Source organism: Salmo trutta, chromosome 18 (assembly GCF_901001165.1).
Source record: "Salmo trutta chromosome 18, fSalTru1.1, whole genome shotgun sequence".
Lineage (NCBI taxonomy): Eukaryota > Metazoa > Chordata > Actinopteri > Salmoniformes > Salmonidae > Salmo > Salmo trutta.
The window spans coordinates 28,131,832-28,145,425 of record NC_042974.1 but is presented as its reverse complement, the minus strand read 5'-3'; the positions used below and the strand labels follow the sequence as shown (position 1 = coordinate 28,145,425).

General features: G+C 44.0%; 1 protein-coding gene across 2 annotated transcripts in view; it reads right to left on the bottom strand.

The window, feature by feature from the left end:
- Positions 1–7,972, bottom strand: part of LOC115153127 (multimerin-2) — a 28,424-nt gene extending 20,452 nt beyond the window's left edge. For both annotated transcript variants that reach the window (XM_029698201.1, XM_029698202.1), the window contains exon 1: positions 7,534–7,972. In XM_029698201.1, the coding sequence (XP_029554061.1) occupies positions 7,534–7,901 (368 nt within the window). In that variant the 5' untranslated portion in view covers positions 7,902–7,972. The remainder of the gene's footprint in view (positions 1–7,533) is intronic.
- Positions 7,973–13,594: the final 5,622 nt, after the last annotated feature.

Below are 13,594 nucleotides of genomic sequence, written 5' to 3'. Positions count from 1 at the left end.
GTTCGTTTTGAGACTTACTTTACACTGCAGAGACAGAGAATGTGTAGAAACGAGACAGTTGACTTTTACAAGATGTTTCACCTTTTCTCTCACTCTGATCCAAGACTGTCTTTCTCTTGGCCCAGTAAGCTACAACTCCCGTTAGGAGGGGAACTCCTACTGGTTAAAGAGTGGGGAGGAGGGGTGTCACAACCCAGCACTAAGTTTATATTTCATAAACTGAGAGAACAAGGTCTCCTGAACCCTCTAACAGCCTCCAGCTCTACCACAGTGTTCACCCTTACACAGACTAAACAGTAACACAACAAACAAGCTCGTCTAACAAGTTTTCAGTACATGACGATCGCCATTAGAAAGCAAATAAGAAAGCAAATACAAGGAGAGAATGTGTCCCTTCCCATACAAAAACAAATAACATTTTGAGCAATATCCTCGTTCAACATGAGTGAATGGAAACTCAGAGAGTGGAATGCCTGGTGAATTGACTAGAGGGTCACTGATACTTTAAGTTTGTTTTGGCCTCTAGTGTGTCACAAACAGTGTTCTGCGCTTGATCTCGTCTTTGATATTTCACAATAGAACAATAATATTAAACTTTTACAATGTGAGAACATTGAGGTCTGCTCTTTCTGTCCTCCAAAGGTAAAGGTGCACTCACTTTCTGGCTGAGAAGAAGGCGGATACTAGATTCTAACCAGCCACCAGTAGTGGCAATGTGCTTTCACATTCTAGGAATTAGGGTTGCAAAGACTGCTTGCAAAGTTGAACTTTTTCATTGGAAATTCAAATTTGTCAATGTGAATTTCAATTTGTCAATGTCCAAAATCTGTCCCTTCCATGCTCAACCCCACCACCGTGCTACTAGCTTGGCAGGTCTGAGTCAGAGCTGCCCGGTGTCGCTTCCTCCTTGTCTGCTGTGAAATCATGAAGGGCCATCCCTGGGAGAGCACAATAGCTGTGGTCATACCTCCTGTAGGCCTACAGCTCCCAGAACATCACCCCTCTTTGGTTCCGACCAGGAAGGAAGCATCTGACACTCTCACGCAGCGCTAACCTACTCCATCCTGAGACACTCCACCACACAGCATACCCACAGACATATACACACACACACACACACACACAAACACACACACACTGCAAATCCATTGGGCAAACCTTCACACAGCTCTGTCATACAGCTTTGGTAGTGAGTTTCTCTATTATGGTGATATGATACTAAGACTGTGTTCACACAGCGACACTGTCCTCTCCCATAGTCTAATCATGGCGTTCTGGGTGGTTGATTAGGCCTCTGGGTTGGAGAAGCTGAGGTTTCCAAAAAGGGCTAACTAAGCTAAGCTAAGAGGCTCTGAAGTCTTTGTAGAAGGTTGAAGAGTCATGTCATATAACTAAATCATATATGTTTTATAGTACCAACAACACCAGACCAGATACTCCTTTCGCAAGATAAATGAAGAACTAATATTAACAGAAGATCTACAATGTTATTTTGGCTGGGTTTCAAAGCCAGCACTCCTCTTTGCTTGTTTCTTATACAGTACAGCTGGCCTGGATAACACTATCCCCTTTATGCTGCACTAGTGTCCATTATTATTACAAAACATTTGCTTTCAAGAAAAGCCACATTGTGTCGGAGAGTGTTCAAAGTGTGTAAATTCTGCAGAGAACCCTGACTGCTGCAGATGATGTTAATTCAGAAACGAAAAGAGAAAATAACCAGATGTGTATGGGGGTCCTGTTAGCCAGTGGGTCGACAAGGACTCTGAAACCCGACTGTACACAAAAGGCCTTTGTGCCGATGCCAGTGGCTGAGCGGCGAGGCCAAGCACACTGGGAATCGAAGCTGATTCCTTTAGGACATGTTTTAGAGAGATGTGAGACCATAGCAGCAACAAGCAGAACTGTCTTTTCCACACATCCATTCCAGACACACAGCCATTCCGGCTGCATTGGTGATGGGTTGGGAATTACCTTTTTACGAGTGGTCCGGGAAGGGCTACTGAGGGATGGGAAGGGAGCGGATGTTTCCGCTCTTGAAGCTGGAGCTGGTACATGTAATCAGGACAGTCATCAGTACAGTCATCAGTACAGTCATCAGTACAGTCGTCAGTACAGTCGTCAGTACAGTCATCAGTACAGGCATCAGTACAGTCATCAGGACAGTCATCAGTACAGTCGTCAGTACAGTCATCAGGACAGTCATCAGTACAGTCAGTCATCAGTACAGTCATCAGTACAGTCGTCAGTACAGTCATCAGTACAGTCGTCAGTACAGTCGTCAGTACAGTCGTCAGTACAGTCGTCAGTACAGTCATCAGTACAGTCGTCAGTACAGTCGTCAGTACAGTCATCAGTACAGTCATCAGTACAGTCGTCAGTACAGTCATCAGTACAGTCGTCAGTACAGTCGTCAGTACAGTCGTCAGTACAGCCTCCGAGCCCCACGATGGACCCCAGCAGGAGGGCCAGGCTTTAGACATGGGCTGCACTTTCATGTCTTGATTTCCTTATTTTAGCTTTTCTTACTATTATGTTGATTTTAATGAGAATGCTTGATGAAAGACATTTGCGAAAAGTATAATTGTCGTTAAAAGGCTGTTAATAATGCCTACGGAGCTATGCCATTAGCGCTGACGTTACAGATGTAACATCCATCCCACACCAGAATGATCTGTGTTGCATTTACATATTTGAGCAGAATTCATGAAAACAGCTTAAGCAGTAAACTACCCCTCCCTCATACTTCCTGTTTTCATGGGTTCTTGTAATGAGTTCTTTAGCCTGTTGTCTGGGTCTGCTCCTCTTTGCTTCTGCATAGTTCTGTTCTGTTTGCTAGCTAGATTGTAGTAGTCCACACAGGTCTGCAGTTCACGCCCTCGCTGTCTGTGGCCTTTCAGAGCTCCCCATGCGTACCAAAGACAAAATGCCTCACGTCAGCCGTGAACCATCCATCCCAACGCCCCTCGTATATCCACATTCCTCACCCACCACCTGGGTTCTAACACATGCATACGCGCCCATGCAAACACACACACGCACACACACACACATCACCTAGACCCTGAGCACTCACCCATGCAGTATACTCACCAAAACAACAGGAGCTGTTGTTACTGGGGATAAAAACATGCCAATAACACTAAACTGAAAACCATTCAGCACTAAAATAAATGGAGATATCTGACCTTTAAATCAGTGTTATTCATATGCTAAAGGTATTCGGACACTCTTGGCGAACAAATAGAAGTTTGTAAAAATGTTTTACAAAAATAACGGTTTAGAAGAAGAAGAGACGTTTCAGCCTTACAGCCGTTTTGGTCATCCTTGAGTGGCTGAATATCTCTCACATATCCACTCTGTTCGTCTATTAACACATCTTTGTTGGACTGCAAGTTTATCGACAGTTTACTTTTTCCTTTGCACAGTCAGTGCTCTTCATATGTCAGAGGTGTTCAGTCATTGAAATTTCTCGATTTTGTTTTATTATTGTTAACAACCAATGTGTTTACAGACGTCAAGGCCGAAGCACATTGATAATTTTTTTTACAGTGAAGAGGAAGGACTGTATGCATACCTCTCACATATCCAGTCGAACCATGAACCTTGGTTGAGTTGAGAGTTTGCAAAAGACAGTTCACTTTTACTGTTGCAGGGTAAGAGTTATTCACACACAGGGTGAACCCCCCCCCCCCCCCCCCCCAGCCTCCTCCAGCACAAGAGGTTCCTGGCCCAATCAAACCTGGCCCTCAGAGATATCACAGGCTACTCGCTGTCCGGCCCGAACCTGAACTCCATTACAGTAATGATGGTGACGCATAAGAAAAAGAAGGTCTTCTGTGAACGATGTCGTTAAGTAAACGTTTAGATGGCTGTTCTTAAGGAGGGCTAATCGCTAACTGTTTGAGCTAGCTCCTCAGGGAGCACATTATCAGCGGATCAGGCTAGCTGCGCTGCAATTTAGGGTGAAATGTATGTATCCGGGTTAGAATAATGACATGTCCAGTAACCCAGCTCTGGAGCAAAGATCTGGCTGCGCCGGCAGCCTGGGTTCTCAGCTCAAACTGCAGGAAACCTATAGCTCTCTTATGGCTTTCTATGCAATTAAGATGAATTGCTATTGGTTAGGCTGGGGTAAGGACAACCGTGTGCCTACTTTTGACACTTTGGGGAGGTGGGACTGGAGAGAGCACATTAACAAGAAGCCCAGTCAAACCAAGGCAGTGAAACCCCAGCAGTTCTGCTGAGGAGGGCACATGTAAAAGTTTACTAAAACACTTTACCTTGGTTTAGTTCACCCCATCAGCTCAAGCTTCATGCTGATTGTAGCAATGAGACAAGATCGAAATTGAGGAGTAAAAAGGGGGGGAAATTCCAAAAATAAATTAAAAATACATATTTCTGGGGCACTGCATATAGAATGAGAGTCGGAACTTTACAAACACTTAGGTTGGAGTCATTAAAATGTAGTTTTTCAACCACTCCACAAATTTCTTGTTAACAAACTATAGTTTTGACCAGAGGTGTGGACTCGAGTCTTATGACTCGAACTGACTTGATACCCTCCCCAAGCCCAAATATAAAAAATTATGCTATTAAAAAAAGTGTGCAGCGCATCAACTGTTCATTTAACGGATTACAGTTTGAATCGGACAGCAGCCAATCAAATTGTGCCAGCTGAGAAAAAGTTGTGCGTGGCAGTGCAGAGGAATGTCGGCGGGTGAATTCAGATGGAGCCCTTGGAAAGATGATACCCAAATGTTTTACTTTCAGATATAAAGACGACGCGGTATCAATAAAAAACAGATTTCAACTTGTAAAACATGCGGGAAGAAAATTACAGACGGAGGCGCAACAATTTCCAACTTTGTTCAACATTTGAAACTCCACAAAGAACGGTAAGTCGTGCCTAATATAGCCGACAGCTATATATTTTATTACTTTACAAGTATAGCATGTAGGCTAACGTAACGTTAAATCAATGAGCCTCCACACAGTCAGTCAGTGCGGGAACATGATCATTGCACCCAAGATTGAGCTACAACTGGTTAGGCAGTTGGCAGTCTAAATCCTGCCTGATGTTACTGCTGTTCCTATAACCATTGACAAACGTTAGATTACTGTAACCACACAGAGAGAGAGAGAGAGAGTGTGTGTGTGTGTGTGTGTGTGTGTGTGTGTGTGTGTGTGTGTGTGTGTGTGTGTGTGTGTGTGTGTGTGTGCGTGCGTGCGTGCGTTAAGGTTGGGCGATTGTGTACAAGCCTACTGCGCCCCATAGCGATCCTCGATAGTTGATTACCATTGGGGGGGTATCTTTCTTATGGCTACCCATGTATTTCCATGGAAATATAAAGTTTATTTGGAAAGTAATAAATATATAGATATTTTTAAAAGCATTCATGATTTGCGTAAATGTAATATACTAACTTACTCTTGTTAAAAATATGAAATGGTATTACATTTGGTGAAGAGCACATTATGACTTGTTTAGGACTCGAAACTCAAAGTTTAGGACTTGAGAATTGACTTGATATTTGACGGTCTTGACTTGAGACTTGACTCGGACTTGCCTGTCTTGAATTGGAACTTGACTTGGGACTTGAGTGCTAAAACTTGAGACTTACTTGTGACTTGCAAAACAATGACTTGGTCCCACCTCTGGGAGTCATTTTTCCAACAATTGTTTACAGACAGATTATTTCACTTATAATTCACTTTATCACAATTCCAGTGGGTCAGAAGTTTACATACACTAAGTTGACTGTGCCTTTAAACAGCTTGGAAAATTCCAGAAAATTATATCATGGCTTTAGAAGCTTCTGATAGGCTAATTGACATCATTTGAGTCAATTGGAGGTGTACCTGTGGATGTATTTCAAGGCCTACCTTCAAACTCAGTGCCTCTTTGATTGACATCATGGGAAAATCAAAATAAATCAGCCAAGACCTCAGAAAATAAATTGTAGACCTCCACAAATCTGGTTCATCCTTGGGAGCAATTTCCAAACGCCTGAAGGTACCACGTTCATCTGTACAAACAATAGTACCCAAGTGTAAACACCATGAGACCACGCAGCCAGCATACTGCTCAGGAAGGAGATGCGTTCTGTCTCCTAAAGATGAACGTACTTTGGTGCAAATCAATCCCAGAACAACAGCAAAGGACCTTTGAAGATGCTGGAGGAAACGGGTACAAAAGTATCTATATCCACAGTAAAACGAGTCCTATATCAACATAACCTGAAAGGCCGCTCAGCAAGGAAGAAGCCACTGCTCCAAAACCGCCATAAAAAAGACAGACTACGGTTTGCAACTGCACATGGGGACAAAGATCGTACTTTTTAGAGAAATGCCCTCTGGCCTGATGAAACAAAAATAGAACTGTTTGGCCATAATGACCATTGTTATGTTTGGAGGAAAACGGGGGATGCTTGCAAGCTGAAGAACACCATCTCAACCGTGAAGAATGGGGGTGGCAGCATCATGTTGTGGGCGTGCTTTGCTGCAGAAAGGACTGGTGCACTTCACAAAATAGATGACATCATGAGGAATGAAAATTATGTGGATATATTGAAGCAACATCTCAAGACGTCAGTCAGGAAGTTAAAGCTTGGTTGCAAATGGGTCTTCCAAATGGACAATGACCCCAAGCATACTTCCAAAGTTGTGGCAAAAAGGCTTAAGGACAACAAAGTCAAGATATTGGAGTGGCCATCACAAATCTCTGACCTCAATCCTATAGAACATTTGTGGGCAGAACTGAAAAAGTGTTTGTGAGCAAAGCCTACAAACCTGACTCAGTTACACCAGCTCTGTCAGGAGGAGTGGGCCCAAATTTACCCAACTTATTCTGGGAAGCTTGTGGAAGGCTACCCAAAATGTTTGACCCAAGTTAAACAATTTAAAGGCAATGCTACCAAATACTAATTGAGTGTATGTAAACTTCTGACCCACTGGGAATGTGATGAAAGAAATAAAAGCTGAAGTAAATATTTCTCTCTACTATTATTCTGACATTTCACATTCTGAAAATAAAGTGGTGATCCTAACTGACCTAGGACAGGGAATTTTTACTAGGACTAAATGTCGGGAATTGTGAAAAAGTGAGTTTAAATGTATTTGGCTAAGGTGTATGTAAACTTCAGACTTCAACTGTATATGTGAGCTGCTCCACGTTCTTAACCTGGGTGGTAGCCATAGCCGCCGGGAAGATGTTTAGGGGTGCTGGGATTTTTTGTTGTTGTTGCCTACTTTTGTGAAGAAAAACAGACATTTTTTTATTCATTTTTTTCAGGTGTTGCTGCAGCACCCTCAGCACCCCTGCTTCCCACAGCTATGGTGGTAGCTGTTATTACACACATGCTGGTAGACCAAACATTTAATGTTCTGTTTGATGTGCATGCTGCGAAGTGCATGTGTGTGTTTGTCAATCCACAGGTGGTTGTTCCTGTGTTTTCCTTCTCCTATAAATACGTGTCTGCACGGGCTGTCTGTCAGCTGAGAGGTGGCTAGCTACTGTGAATAAACACTTACCCAGTGCGGGCTGGGTAGCTCCCTCCCTCTCCTGGTGGGGGAGCACTCTTCTCGGGCAGCAGACCCAGGGGGTTTAGTCCAGGACCAACCTGATGTGGTTGTCCATGTGGCCCATGCCCCAGAGGGTGGTGGGCAGATCCAGGCACATCAGGTTCGTGGCCACGGGGTCCTGTCCTGAGGTGGGGAATGTCAATCCCCCCAGGTTCAGGATGGACTCCTACCCCCATCCCCTGGGTATCCAAGCCTTCTCTCTCCAGAGGCAGGTCTGGGTCCTCTTCCTCCACCTCTGGATCTCTGGCCCTGACCTCACAATGAGCTGTCACCAGCAGCCCCAGAACCAGCAGCATCAGTTCCCCCACAGTTGTCATGTCTGCTTCCCTGCCTGGTCCTGATCTCTCCACACTAGCTAGCTGCCAAAAGTATCTGAGACCTCTCCGGGGCTGCTATTTGTTTTTAAAGAGTTGCGTTTTGGAAATACCCCACCCCCATGTTCAAAAGTCACCCTCCTCCTCCCCAGGCTAGCAGTCCCCTCCCACTGTTCCCCTCACTCACATACACATACTCGCACACACACATGCACTCACACCCCAGCCACCCAACTCCTGAAGTTTTCAAAGCCTTCTAACAATCCTCGGAAATGAGCCTCCCACGGACCCCCCCCCCCCCCGGTTCCCTATGGAAAGGTTGCAGGGCCTGGAACAATGAGCCTGTGGCTGTGGTTCTCTCCCTCCCTCAGGCCCGCAGGCTGGAGGTGCCGTTAGGACCCCCCCCACCCCAAACACCACCACCTTCACCAATACACACACACACGCGAGCATACACACACATACTCCAGCCGGGCCAGTGAGGAAGCGGCCCATTTCTTATGTTCTTATCACCTCACCTCTGTCTCTCTTCCTCTGACTGGCGGAGTGCAGGAAAGGGATGTTAGGGTGGAGAGAGAGATTGGATGGGTTTTAAAGGAGTGTAAAGGGTTGTTGACCAGAGGATATAGGGAATCAGTCAAATATATCTGCATAGGAGAGACTTTTCCCTCTAGTTATCTTTGTCTCTATGCCTCAGAATCACACACAGACCCTCACACTGACCCATATGAGTAATCCGTTTTTAAATAGATAGTGGGGAGATGAATGCTGTTATGACTAGGGTTGCAACATTCCGGGAACTTTCAATAAATTCCCTGGTTGGACGATTCCAAATTTAAACCAAAGAATTTATTGAAAGTTCCCAGAATTTTGAAACCCTAGTTATGACGATACATTGTTGTTTAGGTCATGGATGAGTTAGTGTTTGAGTTGAAACTGTATTGTTTTTAGGTTTATCATACATCTGCTGCCACGGCGACGGATGTTCCAATATTTGAGTGGTAGTGAAAGTGATGTAACTCCCATGTAACTCAAATGTTTAATGTCAGGTGCAAAAGTACAGTGAAATGCCTTTCTTTCATGCTCTAAACCCAACAATGCAGTAATCAATAACAATGTAATACTATAAATAGCATAAGGTAGAACAAAAACACACAAGATATAAAAATAAGAAATAAGAAAGTATGCTATATACATGGTCAGTCCATTCCAGTACCATATTTACAATGTGCAAATTTAACTAGGCAAGTCAGTTAAGAACAAATTCTTATTTACAATGACGGCCTACCCCGGCCAAACCCTAACCCGCACGACGCTTGGCCAATTGTGAGCCACCCTATAGGACTCCCAATCACGGCCGGTTGTGATACAGCCTGGAATCAAACCAAGATCTGTAGTGACACCTCTAGCATTGAGATACAGTGCCTTAGACCGCTGCGCAACTCGGGAGCCACTGGAGTGATAGAAGTCGATATGTATAGGGGTAAGGTGACTAGGCGTCAGGATATATGATTAAAAAAGTAGCAACAGAGTATATGATGATTGTATGTGAGTGGGTGTGCATGTAGAGTCAGTATAAATATATGTGCACATTATGTGTGTGTGAGCAAATTATGAAGTGAGTGTTTGTATGTCAGTGTGTGTGAGTGTGTAGGGTCTTGTGAGCGTGCATAGAGACATTGCAAAAATTCAAAATTAAATACAACGGTCAACTCAGATAGTCCGTGTAGCCATTTTGTTATCTATTTAGTTAGCTATTTAGCGGTCTTATGGCTTGGGGATACAAGCTGTTCTGTTTTCCTGTAATCCATTATCAGCTCCTTGGTCTTATGGACGTTGAGGGAGAGGTTGTTGGTCCTGCACCACACTGACAGGTCACTGACCTCCTCCCTCTAGGCTGTCTCATCGTCGCCGGTGATCAGGCCTCCCACCGTCGTGTCATCAGCAATCTGGTGTTGGATTCGTGGGTGGCCACGCAGTCTTGGGTGAACAGGGAGTACAAGAGGGCACTAAGCACACAACCCTGTGGGTCAGCGTGGCAGGATCCAGGGTCCAGTTGCAGAGGGAGGTGTTCAGTCCCAGGGTCCTAAGCTTGGTGACGAGCTTGGAGGGGACAATGGTGTCGAACGCTGAGCTGTAGTCAATGAACAGCATTCTCACATCGGTATTAAGTATCTTCTCTAGGTGGGCGAGCGCAGTGTGGAGAGCAATTGACATTGCGTCATCTATGGATCTGTTGGGGCGGTATGCAAATTGGGGCGGGTCTAGGGTGTCTGGGATGATGGAGTTTCATGCCACAACTCAAAGCTCTTCGTGATGACAGATGTGAGTGCTACAGGGCCGTAGTCATTGTGGCATGAAGCCTTAAGAGTTCTTGGGGACAGGAATGATGGCGGTCATCTTAAAACATGTGGGGATTACGGATTGGGACAAGGTGAGGTTTAAATATGAATATGCCTGCCAGATGTCCTGAGCATGCGCCGAGAATGCGCCCTGGAATACCGTCGGGCACCGCAGCCTTGCGGGGTGTTGACCTGATTAAAGACCTTACTCACGTCGACCTCGGAGAGAGGTGACGGTGTCAGTGTCCCACTAACATTTAAGAGTTGACATTGGAATGTGTGCTGCTGCTGCTGTTATCTTTCCCAGTGTTTGGGACAGACTTGTTCGCTATAGTAGGATTTACGGTGCTCCTTAAGGTGCTTAACGTGGATGGCCGTGTAACTCTTTGGTAGCAGCAGGACCTGGGGACACCTGAAATTCCACCCTTATGTATGAGGAGAGGCAGACCTCTGTAGCCCGTTAAAATAGACAGACTACCATGATCATAAACAGTACAGTGCAGCACAATACAGTAAGACGCTTCAACACTGTAAGCTATTCTGCACTAGATTCTTACTGTTGAAAACGAAAAGAAAGGAAACTTTTTTCTTCTTCTCCATAACAACGTCGTTTTACTGTCCTTGTCTGCATCCAGGTGGAGCTCTAGTAGTGGGGTCCCTCCCTGCCGCGTGTCCATGGGATCAAAGACTTCATTTGGTGTTCTTGGCTGCAGCCAAGCAGCTAGGGACCCCAGGGTAAATTATGAGCTGAGAGAGAAATGAAGACAGAGTGAGTGTTCACTGTATCATCAGCAGGTGGCACTAGTTTTACACGCAGAGAGCTGACGGGGCCTTGTTTTGCCAACCTCCCTGGGGGGAGAGGTGACAGCCGTTATGGCTAGCTGGGGCTAGGGATCAATAGTCCACCAACAGAGAGGTCGCCCAGACGGGACAGGCCAGGAGGGAGAGCACCGATCATTACTGATCTCTGTGTTATTATGTTATTAGAGCTGTATACCTGTATATGCAGTACTGTAGTGTAAAGTGCATGTCCTGTCCATCAACAGTGGTTGTAATGTTACATGTGTTTCCAATGATAGATATGAAAAAGGGATATTGGACAGCAACCATCCTTTGGTTTAGTTTCCCTGACAGTGTATTCAATGCTAACATTTTAGAATTTTTGGCACAAATCCTATGCAATTCATGATACCTATTGTAGAATTTTTCGCGCATTGTGTCCAAATCCTTTTAAAGTATCTAAAATTGATTATGTAGCTCAACAAATTCATTTAAAGATGATTTGGCTAATATCGGTACTATGACGTACATGGTATTGTTAGCATTAGCATTTGGAAACAGTGCCAGGGAAACTAAACCAAAGCATGGATTGCTGCCATACCTTGCCCCCAACTACTTACAGGGAAAGGAAACCAATATGTAATTTTGTAATTTGGGTGAAGTATCCCTTTAACCTTTTACTGCAGTGGGCTACATCCGGGTCACACAGAGTGTTTCTTGGTAGTCTTAAACAAATCTACTTTGAAACAAATGTATACACCTCACACACATGGCTCTTAAGGATCCGCCCCTTTTTAAAAATGTTCGCCAAAAATGACATACCCAAATCTAAGCAAGGATATGCATATTCTTGGTACTATTTAAAGGAAACACTTTCAATTTTGTGGAAATGTGAAAGGAATGTAGGAGAATATAACACAATAGATCTGGTAAAAGATAATACAAAGAAAAAAACAACCGTTCTATTGTATGTTTTTGTACCATCATCTTTGAAATGCAAGAGAAAGGCGAAAAATGTATTATTCCAGCCCCGGTGCAGTTTAGATTTTGGCCACTAGATGGCAGCAGTGTATGTGCAAAGTTTTAGACTGATCAAATGAACCATTGTATTTCTGTCAAAAATGTTGTATCAAGACTGCCCAAATGTGCCTAATTTGTTTATTAATAACTTCATGTTCAAAGCTGTGCACTCTCCTCAAACAATAGCATGGTATTCTTTCACTGTAGTAGCTACTGTAAATTGGACAGTGCAGTTAGATTAACAATAATTTAAGCTTTCTGCCAATATAGGATATGTCTATGTCCTGGGAAATGTTCTTGTTACTTACAACCTCATGCTATTCGCATTAGCCTACGTTAGCTCAACCGTCCCGTGGAAGGGACACCGATCCCGAAGAAGTTTTTTAAAGAAGACACCTGAATCATGTCAGATATAGAGTTGAAATGTATTACATTTTGAGTTTGCATCCCAGTATTAAACTTCCTATACATCACAGAAGACTGAGAAATAACAAAACTGTTTGACATAGAAACACTGTTTTTTTCAATCATTTTTATTAATTATAAAATTATGAAAAATATGAATTACATTCCACCCATGAGGCCACAAAGTCATTTGACTGCAGGAAAGGGCTACGATGCATTGTGTACATTGTGCACATCAAATGTACACAATTCCCTATACAGTCATTAACCCAGTTAGACTTACACAGAGACCCAGACTACCTCATTAAACGTATATTGCATTTAGGAATATATGAATGTACACTATGCAGTGAAATGAGTTTCCTTGAGAAATACGATGACAAGGGAAATAGGTCGCTTACTCTACTGTGGGTCCCATGTGGGACGACCCCTTGGGGACTCATGTGGGGACTCCTTCCTAAAAGATAACATCAGTAACCCAGTACAGGAGAAATACCCCAAGATTGTGTGACTCTCCCAAAAGTTTTCTAACATAGCTGGAGACAAGCTAAATGTCCAACTTTGATTCTTTGTAACAGGCTTCCTTTTGTTTCACACATAGCCCACCCATACTGATGGTGAGATGTCTGGGCCCCACATGAATTACATAAAAGCATCCTCTTGGTGCCTTCGCTGTTATGCACATGAGCAGTTTTCAATTACAGCTGTAGTGTTAGTTCAGTATTTTATGGAAAATCATTTAATAGAAAAAGACAAGCAAAACAAATGGTTCAAAGAAATCTTACAAGAGAAGTTTGAGGGTAGCCTATATTAGATTATCGTTTCTCAGTGAGTGCTAAATAATAGGCATTTTCCAATAGCCATATCAATATCACTGTCCATGTTGCTGCGTGGTGCAGTGGGACACCGCTAGCAGACTGGGCTGGTGTCATGGCTGGCTGCTCTGAAGTAATATCTATTGCGTCTCACGTAAAACATTTTATGGGCTTGTCTGCCTTCCTCGCCCTGCTGTAGCCCTGCTTTGGCGCTGCTGTACGACTATACAGAGGTGCATGATGGGTGGGACTGCAGCGATTTGCTGGTCTGCAGGGTGTGGTGGCTGCAGCCTTGGCATGGTGGGTCTGTCTGGAACTAACTGGCAGCAGGCCT